This window comes from Contarinia nasturtii, unplaced genomic scaffold (genome assembly GCF_009176525.2).
Source record: "Contarinia nasturtii isolate CC-2019 unplaced genomic scaffold, AAFC_CNas_1.1 Cnas_scaffold_414, whole genome shotgun sequence".
NCBI lineage: Eukaryota > Metazoa > Arthropoda > Insecta > Diptera > Cecidomyiidae > Contarinia > Contarinia nasturtii.
Genome location: NW_022197768.1, coordinates 5861054 through 5872770, shown reverse-complemented (window position 1 = coordinate 5872770; position 11717 = coordinate 5861054). Strand labels below are relative to the sequence as shown.

The window sequence follows — 11717 nt, the reverse complement described above, 5'->3', positions numbered from 1 at the left end:
TAAACTTGAACATTACACAACACATTTTTCGACCGTCTCCATATACAATTATACATTAACAAATACGGTTAAAATGATGCAAAACAAATGATATTTTCAACAAATGATGTTTTAGAAATAAATTCAGATTTCGCATTACCTTCGGTTTTACTCTCCAAAGAAATTTATTTAATGATTTCTACATATTTTCAAACTTGAAAAATTTACAGATTATAGTCCAATTAGACCAATTCAATTCAGTTAGAAAAATTGAAACTAGTCACAGACAGAATGAATTGACAATTTTATTAAAACTAATTTTTTTGATCCAACACTTTTTGGATCATCTTTTCCAATTGTGCTTGAGCTAATCGCACTTGATCTGCATGTGGATACATTGCCTCAAAACGATTACTTAACCATAAGTACATATGTAAAACTTCGTATATTCTTTCTAAGTTTGTTAAATCATTCATAGACAGAATCGGATATTTCACGGGAAATCCACAATTATTAGCAACGAAATCCCATGTAATTGGTTTACATTGACTATGTTGTTCTGCAAACTGTCAAAAATCAAAATAGAAATGATTTAAAATTTAAACAAGAAAATATCAATATTCATCTGTACAAATTTACCGCTTTGAATATGGTACAAGAAAATTTTCTTGCATCAATCGGCACATGGCAGTACACATATCGAACTGTGAATGGCAAATCAATGTTATCAATGATATCGGCCAATGTCATGACATCATCCATACAGCACATAAAGTATAAATCATCATTAAATTTGCATATCTTCGTAAAAAAGTCCTAAATTCAAACGAAAACAATATAGATTCGAACCGATCAATTGAAAATGAATAATTTTTTATATGTCACGATATGAAATAATACAAACCATTGCGCTTCTTAGAGATAAGTTGGGAAAATGATTGACAAAATATTCAATTTGTTCGACACAAGGAGCGAGACCAGCTTGTTCGATTGGTTCTGGCTTTTGCACGAAAATATTCTTGAATTTTCTCAAATCACAATTTCTATATGTTGTGACATATCCATGTTCCCATTGAGTTCCAAATCGACCAGCTCGACCTATACGAAATAAACCAAAGATTTTTTTCTTTTTTATAATTTACTTCCTAAAACGTATTGGTTATGATAAAGTCATAATAAAGTTATTAGGATTACATCCTAATACTTACTATGTTTTATCATAATATTTATTATGATTCATCTAAATAATTACCGTGGTCACTTCACTTGTCTGAGGTAGCGCCATCTGTTGAAAATTGTTTTTGGCTGAATAACAATATGCTATCAAGTAAACACGGTATTTATTAAGATGAATCCTAATAAATATTATGATAAAACATATTAAGTATTAGGATGTAATCCTAATAATATTATTATGATTTTAACGTACGTTATTAGGATCCGATTAACTTATCATAATAATTTTTTATTACGTGCAAAACTATATGTTATGACAGTTATGCATACCAGCAATTTGTAATGTTTGTGATGTCGTCAATGTTGTGATGGAAACTTTTTTATCACGTCTTTTCGATAATTTGCGCATTGAATAAAATATAATACGTCGTATACTCCTGTTAACAGATTAACGAATTATTTTAATATAAAAAAATGGTGTTTTAATGATATAACTTACAAATTCAAACCCATTCCGATGGCATCGCTTGCAACCATAATTTTACAAGGATTGTTTGGATCATTGAATTTTGCCACCTGAGCTAATTTTGTGTTTGGTGGTAAACTTCCATAAATCACAGCCACCTCTTTACCTCTGCAAAACGATAAGGGTAAAAATGATTTAAGTTTCGATTGTGAATTGATTCGGTAATTTCTTACAATTTTTCAATGTCACGTGAAACAGTGAATATGTCATTTTTGTCAAAACAAACAATACAATCGCCTGGTTCGAGTTTCTCCAATGAATCGAGTGCTTTGTCTTCGACAGTGAGTTGCGTCAAACGATCATAATGATGGTATTCAAGAGTTTCGCCAGTGGTTCGACACAATCGCTCTAGTATTTCTTTGGTACCAGCCTCACCGCATACATGAATCTCATCAGCGTTTAATCCCAAAAGAGCACGTGTCCAAGCGTATCCACGTTCATCGTGTTTAAACAGTTGTATTTCATCGATAATTGCAACATCAACTATAGAATATAATAAATGCACCGTTGAAACTATATGCCATGAATTATTTCACTATTATTTCATTTTGACTTACATTTTCGTTTTAGCGGTATCATTTCAACTGTGACTGATATGTGATTTGCTTCGGATCTATCTGAATTGCCATATCGTCGTTCTTCGCCCGTCACTAAATCACACGGTGTTCCCTAATTGGATTGATTTTTTGCTATCAATTTATAACTAAAGGTTTATGATTCACTATCAACTCACCATTTTATTGCTTTTTTGAAAAATCTCAAGCGCCAATAGTCTCAATGGGCCGCAATAGACGCCAGTCTTGGCTTCTCGAAAACGTTGCATTGCGCGATAAGTTTTACCTGAGTTTGTTGGACCAGCGTGAAAGATAATTTTCCGAGGCCTACTACGAGCCAGTGGATACCATGCTGATGGATTTCTCAAATCGGTGTTTTTTTGAAAAAGTTCTCTCATCTCTGGAGTAGATATTTGATTCGAAAAATAGGTCACAAACATATCCGTAACGCAACTACTATCTGGTAACATATATTTTACAAAATTTAAAAAGAATGGAAACATGTCGTCTGGTTGAGCAACACCTTCGATGATATCATATAGTTTATTTTGCAGTAAAAGTAATTCACGATTGTCAGGTTCATTTTGTAAACAATATTCCAGAAAATCTTTATTGAGAAAGTCCACGTCTTCATCTGGTGGAATAAATATTGGAAAATTTTGTTATTTGAACGATTCAAAAATATATGACAAACTCTTACCAAGAAGTCCATGGTTCTTGAAGAACTTTCGATTTTTTTCATTTCTTAAAAAATCATTTACTACAAGAACAGTCTCATATAAATCTAAATCTTTGACATTTTTAACGACTAACTGGCAATTTTTGCTTTGTTTTGATGCTTTAAGCAACTCATTATTTTGTTTTTCATGGTCTGATTTACTAGTGAACCGTCTAACGAACGTTTCATTTTTTTGAAATAGATTTCGACGAATTAATTTACTTTGTACCTAAGGGGAGAATCACAAAGAAAGAAAATAATCGACAAATAATCGAAATAATCGAAAAAGAATCAATAACAATTATTAAATAATAGAAAGGCAATTCTTAAGTGAATTGCTCCTAGTTTGTACCCAAATTCTTTGTGAAAATCTCCACATTTTGTTATAACATGTACTGCTTATTTTATTTCAAGGAAAAAGTATTTTGTTTCATCATCAAGTATATATTTCAAAGATTTATTAAAAAGTGTCACTCTTTTTTACTACCAATGAAACATTGACATTTTCGAATATGATCTATAAATAATTTGAATTAAAATGAAATATGATTTGCAATAAAAAAATTATTTAAACAATTTGTGTTTTTTAATGATTGATTAACAATTTGATTGAATGTGACATGAAAATGCACATTTGAATGTAAAATTTGAGCAACTTTAAGCTACCGAGCGCACATGGACATTCATAAATGTCAAACTTCAATAGTGTTTACAAAACATAACCTATTCACGTGTACTCAGTCAGGTCACTGAAAGCGAAAAAAAAAAAAAGAAATCGTTTTAATTTAATAAAATCGAGTGAAAATGTCGTCGTGGAAAAAAGCAGCCAAATCAAATCAAAAAACGCATCGAGAACGTCATCAGCCAGCAGCTCGAAAGCATCTTGGCATTCTTGAAAAGAAAAAAGATTACCAATTACGTGCCAAAGACAAAAATGAAAAGAAAGACACATTGAAATTACTTAGCAAACGGGCTTTAAATCGAAATCCAGATGAATTCTATCATCATATGATCAATTCGCAAATGATTGATGGTGTAAGTGTAATCAGAATAAAGACTATCTAAGTTAATGGACTTTTGTAATATTTATTTACATTGAATTTATAAATGATCTCAATAGGAGCATCATGAGAATGAAGAGGAAGATGAACATACACCGGACCAAATTCAACTGATGCAAACACAAGACATCAAATACATAACGATGAAAAAGACCATCGAAGCGAATAAAATACGTCGAATGCAATCGGAATTGCATATGATTGATGAAGCAAATAACGTAAAAAATACGCATACATTTTTCACAGACTCTGGTGATGAAGACACGGAAATTGACTTGGCAAAGCGGCTCAATACACATCCGTCAATGTTAGCGCGACGCACAAATCGACCGCGTCTAGAAGATCTTAATAAATTAGTCATCAGCGATGAAGATATAGAGGTACGAATTTTTCGTCTATTTTTCTTTATTATCAAAACATTTTCTATATTAGGTTTCGAGCCAGAACAAATATTCAACAAAGATCTTTTATTTAAAAACAAAAACTCAATCTCTTAGGCAACGCGTAAACTCTTCAAAAAGCGTGATGAGGCATACAATGAGCTAAAAAATCGTATTGAACGTGAAAAAATGCTGACAGTGGTTCAACAAAAAATGGAATTAAAGAAAGTACTTCAACAGAAACGTTTACTCAAACCGAAACGTATTGCAGCTGCAACGAAAGACTCTGCGCCTATCTACTCATTCAAATATGAAAGAAAAAAATGATTTTGTTACGAGATTTTTGTTTATAAACGTAAAATAAAACATTTAAAAACTAAAAATAAAATTTTTTTTATTTTACATAAATATAGTAATATTTCCAACAATTAAAATGTCAATGTACTAAGTTCACGGTATATGAAAAATTTAGAACAAATTTGACACTTTGCATCGGTGTAAAATCAAAACAATATGCAACATAACCTCAAATTATTTTATTTATTATTTTCATAATTGTTTGGAGTTTCAAATCATTCGGTGACAATGTTTCTCTTAAGAATTTCGAGGCACACTCAATCGTATCGCCGATATTCGTCCAAAATTCATGTCCAGAATGAATACAGAGAATTTTCAGCGGGAAATATTCGGAATACATTTCTCGATTATTTTGTAAAAGACCATAATCATCGACTTATTCGGTCAAGTCCAGTAACTCCATTCTGTGATCCAACAGTTCCGTTTGTCAATGCTGGCATGAATCAGGTTGTCGTAACGATTACAAATTATGAACAAAAAAGGACTTTAAATCGAATTTTACGTTTTCTGTTTGAATTTGCAGTTTAAAAATATATTTCTTGGAAAATCGACGGCTCCATGCCAAAGAGCCGCCAATTCACAGAAATGTATTCGAATTAGTGGTAAACATAATGATATCAATATTATTGGTACCGATGGTTACCATCATACATTCTTTGAAATGCTCGGAAATTGGTCATTTGGTGACTATTATAAGGTGAATAATACTTTTTCTTGTTTAATTTTTTAGGCTCGATTGAAACAATCAAAAACGTGAATTTTATTGTTTCCCAAAAATAGGAAAGAGCATGTAAATTGGCTTGGAATTTGCTTACAAATTCATATATGATTGATCCACAACGACTTTATGTTACATATTTTGGTGGTGACGAAAGCAATGGATTGGCACCTGACACCGAATGCAGAGACATATGGCGCAGTATTGGTGTGGCCGATGATCATATTTTACCATTTGGTTGTCATGACAATTTTTGGGAAATGGGTCTATCGGGACCGTGTGGTCCGTCTACCGAAATTCATATTGATCATTTGCCATTTGGCGGCAGTGCCGAGAAACGAGCAAAATTCGTTAATGCAGGCACATCGGATCTGACCGAATTGTGGAACATTGTTTTCATCGAATATAATCGGTAAGATATCATTAAGACAGAAATCATCATACAGGCTCAATCATATTTAAATCATGCTTAATGACAATGTGTTAAAATTTTGTAGGAATATCGATGGAATATTGCAGCCATTACATGAAAAATACATCGATACTGGAATGGGATTCGAACGATTAGTTGCCGTGCTACAAGGAAAAATGAGTAATTACGACACCGACCTATTTACACCAATTTTCGATGCCATTCACAAAGTAAACAAAAATGTCACATAATATATGACACGAGCAATATGTTATTATATCGATCAAATTTTGAAACAAAAACTAGGAATCTAAGATGAGACCGTATAGTGGTATTTTCGATGCGGCCGATTCCAGATATGATCTCGACTATGCATACCGTGTTGTTGCTGACCATGCGAGAATGTGTAGTGTTTGCATTGCTGATGGAATGTATCCACAAACCAAGTAATTTTGCAGCGTCTATTCACTCACATCATTTAAATATGATTTTTTGTGAATTGATCAACTTTTTTTTATTTTCAGTTATCGTTTGCGAAAAATACTGCGACGAACGATGAATATATGTGAAACTGTTTTTAAAAACGAAAATCTCATTCAAACCGCAATTCTACCCGAAATTGTGAAAACATTGGGCCCCGTTTATCCCGAATTAACAAAAAATTTGAAAAATATTCGAGAGACAATTACCTACGAAAATGAACATAACAAAACGATTCGATTGAGAAATCAAAAAGAATTTAAATCGTTGAACATTAGCCCCAAATCTGATATAAGCGAAGAAGATACGATTGACTGTTCTGAATTTTCTGCTGGATATCGTGATGTTGAGAAATTTTTAGAATTGAATTCGTCGATAATGAGTTTGCCAAACGATTTTTTGTACGATAAATTGCATGCAAGAGGCATACCAGACAAACTCATTGAAAAAATTGCTTACGAAAAGGATATTATGGTTGATATGGACAATTTTGCACAGTACAAACAACAGAAAAAATTTGAAGCCAAAATGAGCCTGAAAAATGTGAATAAATCATTTTTAGATTCAATTGTTACAGCCAATGTACCGAAAACTGACTATAGTTATATGTATGATTATTCATTTGATTCAAATGCCAAACAATACAATGTTAAGCCGATAACAGCAAATATTCAACTCATTCAGTGTGGTGAAGAGAACCGTTATCATATTGTATTGGATAGAACGAATTTTTACCATACTGCCGGTGGTCAAGATGGCGATATTGGAAAAATGATCGATTCAAATGGCAATATTTTCATTGTAAATGGTGTTGTAGTGCAAAAAGGGTGTGTAATTCACAGCGGTTATTTTGAAAACTCTTCAAGCGATCCATTTAAACAAAATCAAAATGTAAAATTATTTGTTGACTCATCGAATAGAACGTCATTGTCACAGCATCATACAGCAATGCATCTGCTTCAGGCGGCCATGAAAAATGTAACGGGTCAAATAATATTTCAACAATCGAGCCATATAACGTGCAAAGAGTTAAAATGTGATTTGGGATCAATTGGTCAGCGTATTGATCTCAAACAATTAACGCAAATTGAAACAATCATCCAAAATGTGATTGAAGCAAAAGTTTCAATTGAAACAAGATTTTTAATGGCACATGATTTGTATGCAATGGATAATGTGACAATACTACCGGGTGAAATTTATCCAGATGAAAACGTTCGTATATTAACGGTCAATGATCCAATCACAAATTTCATATCAATTGAACCATGCTGTGGTACTCACGCTCAAAATACCAGCGATTTAATCGATTTTTGTATAACTTCGTTTAAATTCGGTAGTAATTCATATAATGTTACCGCTGTAGCTGGTCAATCAGTTAAATCTTTCAAAGAAAATGGGCAACGTTTCTTGAACAAATTCGAATTGTTGAAGAGCAGATTAAACGATACGAATTCATTGGATGAATCGAAATGTATTGAAATTGATGCAAAAGAACTATCAAAAGAATTGACTGAACAACCAATGCCGTATGTAATAAAAACCAAAGCAATGACCGAAATGAAAAAATTCGTAAAGAATATCGCCCAATCGCAAAAAGATCAATGGCGAAAAATCATTACCACCGAAATGGTAGATATTTTAAATAAACGTGATCAGAATAAAGACACATTCATTATTCATGTATTGAATACGAAAGATGGTCTTGATGATTCACTTTTCGATGACGCGGAACAGGTGTGTCATGATTTTCCGCTGATATTATTGAATGTATCGAATAATAAAATAATTCATGGACGTGCATGTATTCCAACCAAATATACAACAAATAAATTTAATGTTCAACATTGGATGCAAGAGATCGGAAGAACACTAAATATCGAATGTCAAACAAATAAGAAGAAAAAACCGTTAGAAAAATGTTGCTTTGTGAACGTACCAGATAAGGAATTCTCACCAAATATCCTGAGTAAAGCATTAGAAAAAGCGACAATTCGAGCCGAACAGGCATTTAATACAGTCGTTTCGGCCGATCAAAATGAACGAAAGATTTTGGAAGATAATCTCATTGCAAGCATTGATGGACTGATAGCAAAGTTAAACAATGCGAATAGTGTAGGCCGCATAATTGAAATAGAAACAGAGGTAAAGAATATAAAAGATCACATGAAAAACAATCTATTCAACTATTTGATCCAAAGAAAATGCACAGCTGAGTTGGTGGATATTAGTATTAAATTGTGCGAAGCTAGAAAAGAAATTGAGTTGTAAGTAATTGCATTTATTACGAAAACTATGCACGTTGTTCCGTATTGATTATATTTAAATGTTATTTTACAGAAATTTTTTGAATGCTGAGCTAAACGATTCATCGAAGAAACAATTACCATATATTGTGTGCACAATAAATACAGAACATAGACTGGTATCAATGATGTATTCCACGGATTTGAATGCGGACATTCCCAATGTCTTAATCAATATAACAAATGACCAAGTTATTGGTCGTATAAGCATACCATTGAAGAACTTAAGTGATCCCTTTTATTTTCGTGCCAAACACTTGGCCGACGTATTTATTGAACAATTCGGTGGAAAATGTATACACGATTCAACCAGATACGATGCATCGGTGTGTGATTTTAGTTTGAATGTTAAGAGCGTTAACAGCGAACAATTAAATAACATGTTTAAAAAAGTTGAACAAATGTTAAAAGAAATTTTAGATGCTTAATTTTGTTATTGTTGTATTTACAAATAATTTTAGCCAAGTTTTATGAAGAAATAAAAAGTTTGATGAAAAATGTTCGTGTTTTGGTAATTTTGTGCCTACTAATCAATCATTACCTCTTTTCATAGGTTCTGATATAGGTCGTAATTATCCCCTCGCGTTTCAGAACACTCCACAATTTTATTTATTCCCCTAGAATATAATTCAATACACTGGACAGAATAGATTTTTGTGAGAAAATGTTTTCCAATGTCCTACGGTTTTTTGTGAAATTTGTGTTTTGACATAATAATTAAAACAAAGTTTTGTCAATAATCGAACATTTGTATTTAAAAAATAGAACAACTTTTTGGTTATAGATTAATCATTGATTGATTGCTATAGAATAAAAACAGCGTATCGAAAGGTTGCATTTCAAAGCGAAACACCGTCATACAAAATACAGCAAAAAATGTATGTAAAAACAAACTTTGGTGTGCGACCGTATCATACGCTGTATTTATTCTAGAGAAAACACATAGTATACTATATATACATATATATATATATTTATTTTAGAGTACATAATTTAATGACTATCCATAAATTGTATATCAGATAACAAATAAATGCAGTTCGGCAATGGTCGTGGCTGCGGTGATAGTACTGTAATCACTTGTCGTTCCATGTCAACATTCGTTCTGCGAATAAAAAGAAACATTTATGAATTATTATTATTAATGTTATTGATAGCAATCAACTGAATGCTTGAGAATTAAAAAAAATATTTTTAACTTACACACAAACGAAGCCAGCAATATTTGAGTTAATTACATCGTCTTCAATATTATCACAAAATGTCATTGCCAAAATGTGGTGTAAAATGGAATTATTTGGTTGAATTGGTAACAATTTGGTCTTATTACTATCGGCCTTCATTCCAAGTGGCATACATGAGTCGGGCAGAGCGGGCGCACCAACTTTACATATCTGAATATCCGACCATTTTACATCAAACGAATGCGGATAAAATGGTGTACGTCGTCCGTAAAAGTATTCTCTGATTCGAGTGTCACGCGCATCGCTTCGTTGACTTCGGCTACGTTCAACAACGCCACCGCTTTTTGTTAAATATACCACTTGTGTGGCCTTTGGAGAGTCACGCAACAGTTCATTATACAAACGCTCTTGGTCCAATACAAAAATGGCAGCCACTTGAAATTCTTGTGCTGCATGCAAAATATGCTTATAACCTGCATCTTTAACCCAACCACATGTATTGATGATCATTCCAGAGCTCTTGATTTTTTTATTCGTTTGCAAACGTTTCAATGTCACTTCGGCCAATTTTGATAATAATAATTTATAGTATGCATCATTGGCACTTGGACTGAGATTACCGTATTGATAGACAAGCGGTGCCTGTTGCGAGAAACCATCCTCAACATGTGCGATTCGTTCGACTAGAAATGCACCAATTGTACCCGGAATTGAAATGCTTCCTTGACCTACATCCAAATCAACGGATATCGGTGTTCGGCCCTGTCTCACAGCATAATTGAGTAAAATTTTACAAAGTGTTGACTTTCCCACATCACACGGCCCAACAACCATTGCAATTGGACCATTTTCATTCTGTTCGTCGGCCGAAACACGGAGCTGTTCAATAGCGGCATGTGCATTTAAATATTGTATCATCGGCGTTTCGCGTGCAATATAATGGATATTCATTTCGCCTTTGACCATCAGTCTGCATCCATGATATGTGAATATGGCCATTTTTGCGCCGGTATGAAATTCATACGGTTTCTTTGCAACAAGCTCAGTACCAAATAATTCGGCTTGACCTTCTTTCAGCTGAAAATAAAAAATCACAAACGAAAATGATTAAAATTCAGAATGATGAACACGGCAATAGAAATACAAAAATTTACACCGTTACTTACTTCGATAATCACTTTTCGGTTACGCGTCTCGATTTCAAACCGCAGTTCCGAATCGGCTTCTAAGACAAATTCTTGAGTTGGTAACTTTTCGATGTCCATTTTGCTGTGATGTCGTACTAATACTGATCCTTTTGGTCAATGATAAAATCACAAGAAAACTAGAAAGAAGTATTAAATTCATTAATGTACCGCTATTATGGATGCGTTGGTAATGTTCTTTTACCACGAATTAACACCAATGATATTTTCTATTTGACGGGTATATTTCATCAAAACAGAACGATGCAATATAAAATTTCAAACGTCAAATGGAACAATTTTTTGTTAGTAGTAGCATTGAGGTTATGATAACAAATTCAGCAGCTGGAAATGACAAACTAGATTCAGCAACATTTGTTTATTTGTTTTTAACTCATATTTTGTGTGCTGAATGCGTATTTTCAATTCATGTTTTTTGCCGAATTTCATGTTAAATCAAAGATCACAGAAAGTTCGTCACGGGTCGTATTTTATTTTCAAAATGGTTAATCGAAGCAAGCCTAACGTAAATCCATCATTTTCAAAATACCTCAATAATTTTCATATTGAAATCTCATATTGAATAATGGAAAGGGTTGCTAAGAAGCCGACGTGTTTGGCCTGCGTTTCATTTGTTTGCTGAATGTAACAAAGTAACCAATCGCATCGCGTCGGTGACGTA

General features: G+C 32.9%; 4 protein-coding genes across 5 annotated transcripts; 2 read left to right on the top strand and 2 right to left on the bottom strand.

Moving 5' to 3' along the window:
* Nucleotides 1-264: 264 nt before the first annotated feature.
* On the bottom strand, nucleotides 265-3513 carry LOC116338818 (ATP-dependent RNA helicase SUV3 homolog, mitochondrial-like). The gene is made up of 10 exons (XM_031764315.1): nucleotides 3306-3513; nucleotides 2936-3182; nucleotides 2415-2869; nucleotides 2239-2350; nucleotides 1855-2164; nucleotides 1655-1789; nucleotides 1486-1592; nucleotides 884-1077; nucleotides 619-795; nucleotides 265-545 (listed from the first exon to the last, which is right to left on the bottom strand). The coding sequence occupies exons 1-10, from the start codon at nucleotides 3330-3332 to the stop codon at nucleotides 294-296; spliced, it is 2016 nt and encodes a 671-aa protein (XP_031620175.1). The 5' UTR covers nucleotides 3333-3513; the 3' UTR covers nucleotides 265-293.
* A 136-nt stretch (nucleotides 3514-3649) lies between these two features.
* LOC116338819 (probable U3 small nucleolar RNA-associated protein 11) lies at nucleotides 3650-4755 on the top strand. The gene is made up of 3 exons (XM_031764316.1): nucleotides 3650-3988; nucleotides 4074-4394; nucleotides 4512-4755. The coding sequence occupies exons 1-3, from the start codon at nucleotides 3758-3760 to the stop codon at nucleotides 4719-4721; spliced, it is 762 nt and encodes a 253-aa protein (XP_031620176.1). The 5' UTR covers nucleotides 3650-3757; the 3' UTR covers nucleotides 4722-4755.
* A 202-nt stretch (nucleotides 4756-4957) lies between these two features.
* On the top strand, nucleotides 4958-9159 carry LOC116338705 (alanine--tRNA ligase, mitochondrial). Of its 2 annotated transcripts, XM_031764127.1 has the most exons (7): nucleotides 4958-5198; nucleotides 5275-5448; nucleotides 5532-5881; nucleotides 5967-6111; nucleotides 6188-6327; nucleotides 6406-8628; nucleotides 8702-9159. In XM_031764127.1, exons 1-7 carry the CDS (start codon nucleotides 4980-4982, stop codon nucleotides 9093-9095), a joined length of 3645 nt encoding a protein of 1214 aa, XP_031619987.1. In that variant the 5' UTR covers nucleotides 4958-4979; the 3' UTR covers nucleotides 9096-9159. The 2 variants fall into 2 exon arrangements, with proteins under 2 accessions (XP_031619987.1, XP_031619988.1); XM_031764128.1 differs by having other exon boundaries at nucleotides 5085-5353; nucleotides 5482-5881.
* Nucleotides 9160-9640: 481 nt separating this feature from the next.
* Nucleotides 9641-11346, bottom strand: LOC116338706 (protein CLP1 homolog). The gene is made up of 4 exons (XM_031764129.1): nucleotides 11241-11346; nucleotides 11018-11175; nucleotides 9871-10928; nucleotides 9641-9772 (listed from the first exon to the last, which is right to left on the bottom strand). Exons 2-4 carry the CDS (start codon nucleotides 11114-11116, stop codon nucleotides 9661-9663), a joined length of 1269 nt encoding a protein of 422 aa, XP_031619989.1. The 5' UTR covers nucleotides 11117-11175; nucleotides 11241-11346; the 3' UTR covers nucleotides 9641-9660.
* Nucleotides 11347-11717: the final 371 nt, after the last annotated feature.

Coding starts and splice junctions, on each gene's coding strand:
- LOC116338706 (XM_031764129.1), bottom strand. CDS start 11,116: ATGGACATCGAAAAGTTACCAACTCAAGAATTTGTCTTAGAAGCCGAT. Junction 10,929..11,017: donor ACCGAAAAGTGATTATCGAA/GTAAGTAACGGT, acceptor TTTTATTTTCAG/CTGAAAGAAGGTCAAGCCGA. Junction 9,773..9,870: donor ATTGCTGGCTTCGTTTGTGT/GTAAGTTAAAAA, acceptor TTTTATTCGCAG/AACGAATGTTGACATGGAAC.
- LOC116338819 (XM_031764316.1), top strand. CDS start 3,758: ATGTCGTCGTGGAAAAAAGCAGCCAAATCAAATCAAAAAACGCATCGA. Junction 3,989..4,073: donor ATTCGCAAATGATTGATGGT/GTAAGTGTAATC, acceptor TGATCTCAATAG/GAGCATCATGAGAATGAAGA. Junction 4,395..4,511: donor TCAGCGATGAAGATATAGAG/GTACGAATTTTT, acceptor TCAATCTCTTAG/GCAACGCGTAAACTCTTCAA.
- LOC116338818 (XM_031764315.1), bottom strand. CDS start 3,332: ATGTGGAGATTTTCACAAAGAATTTGG. Junction 3,183..3,305: donor GATTTTCACAAAGAATTTGG/GTACAAACTAGG, acceptor TTCTCCCCTTAG/GTACAAAGTAAATTAATTCG. Junction 796..883: donor TATCTCTAAGAAGCGCAATG/GTTTGTATTATT, acceptor GTTTGAATTTAG/GACTTTTTTACGAAGATATG.
- LOC116338705 (XM_031764127.1), top strand. CDS start 4,980: ATGTTTCTCTTAAGAATTTCGAGGCACACTCAATCGTATCGCCGATAT. Junction 6,328..6,405: donor GGAATGTATCCACAAACCAA/GTAATTTTGCAG, acceptor TTTTATTTTCAG/TTATCGTTTGCGAAAAATAC. Junction 8,629..8,701: donor GCTAGAAAAGAAATTGAGTT/GTAAGTAATTGC, acceptor GTTATTTTACAG/AAATTTTTTGAATGCTGAGC.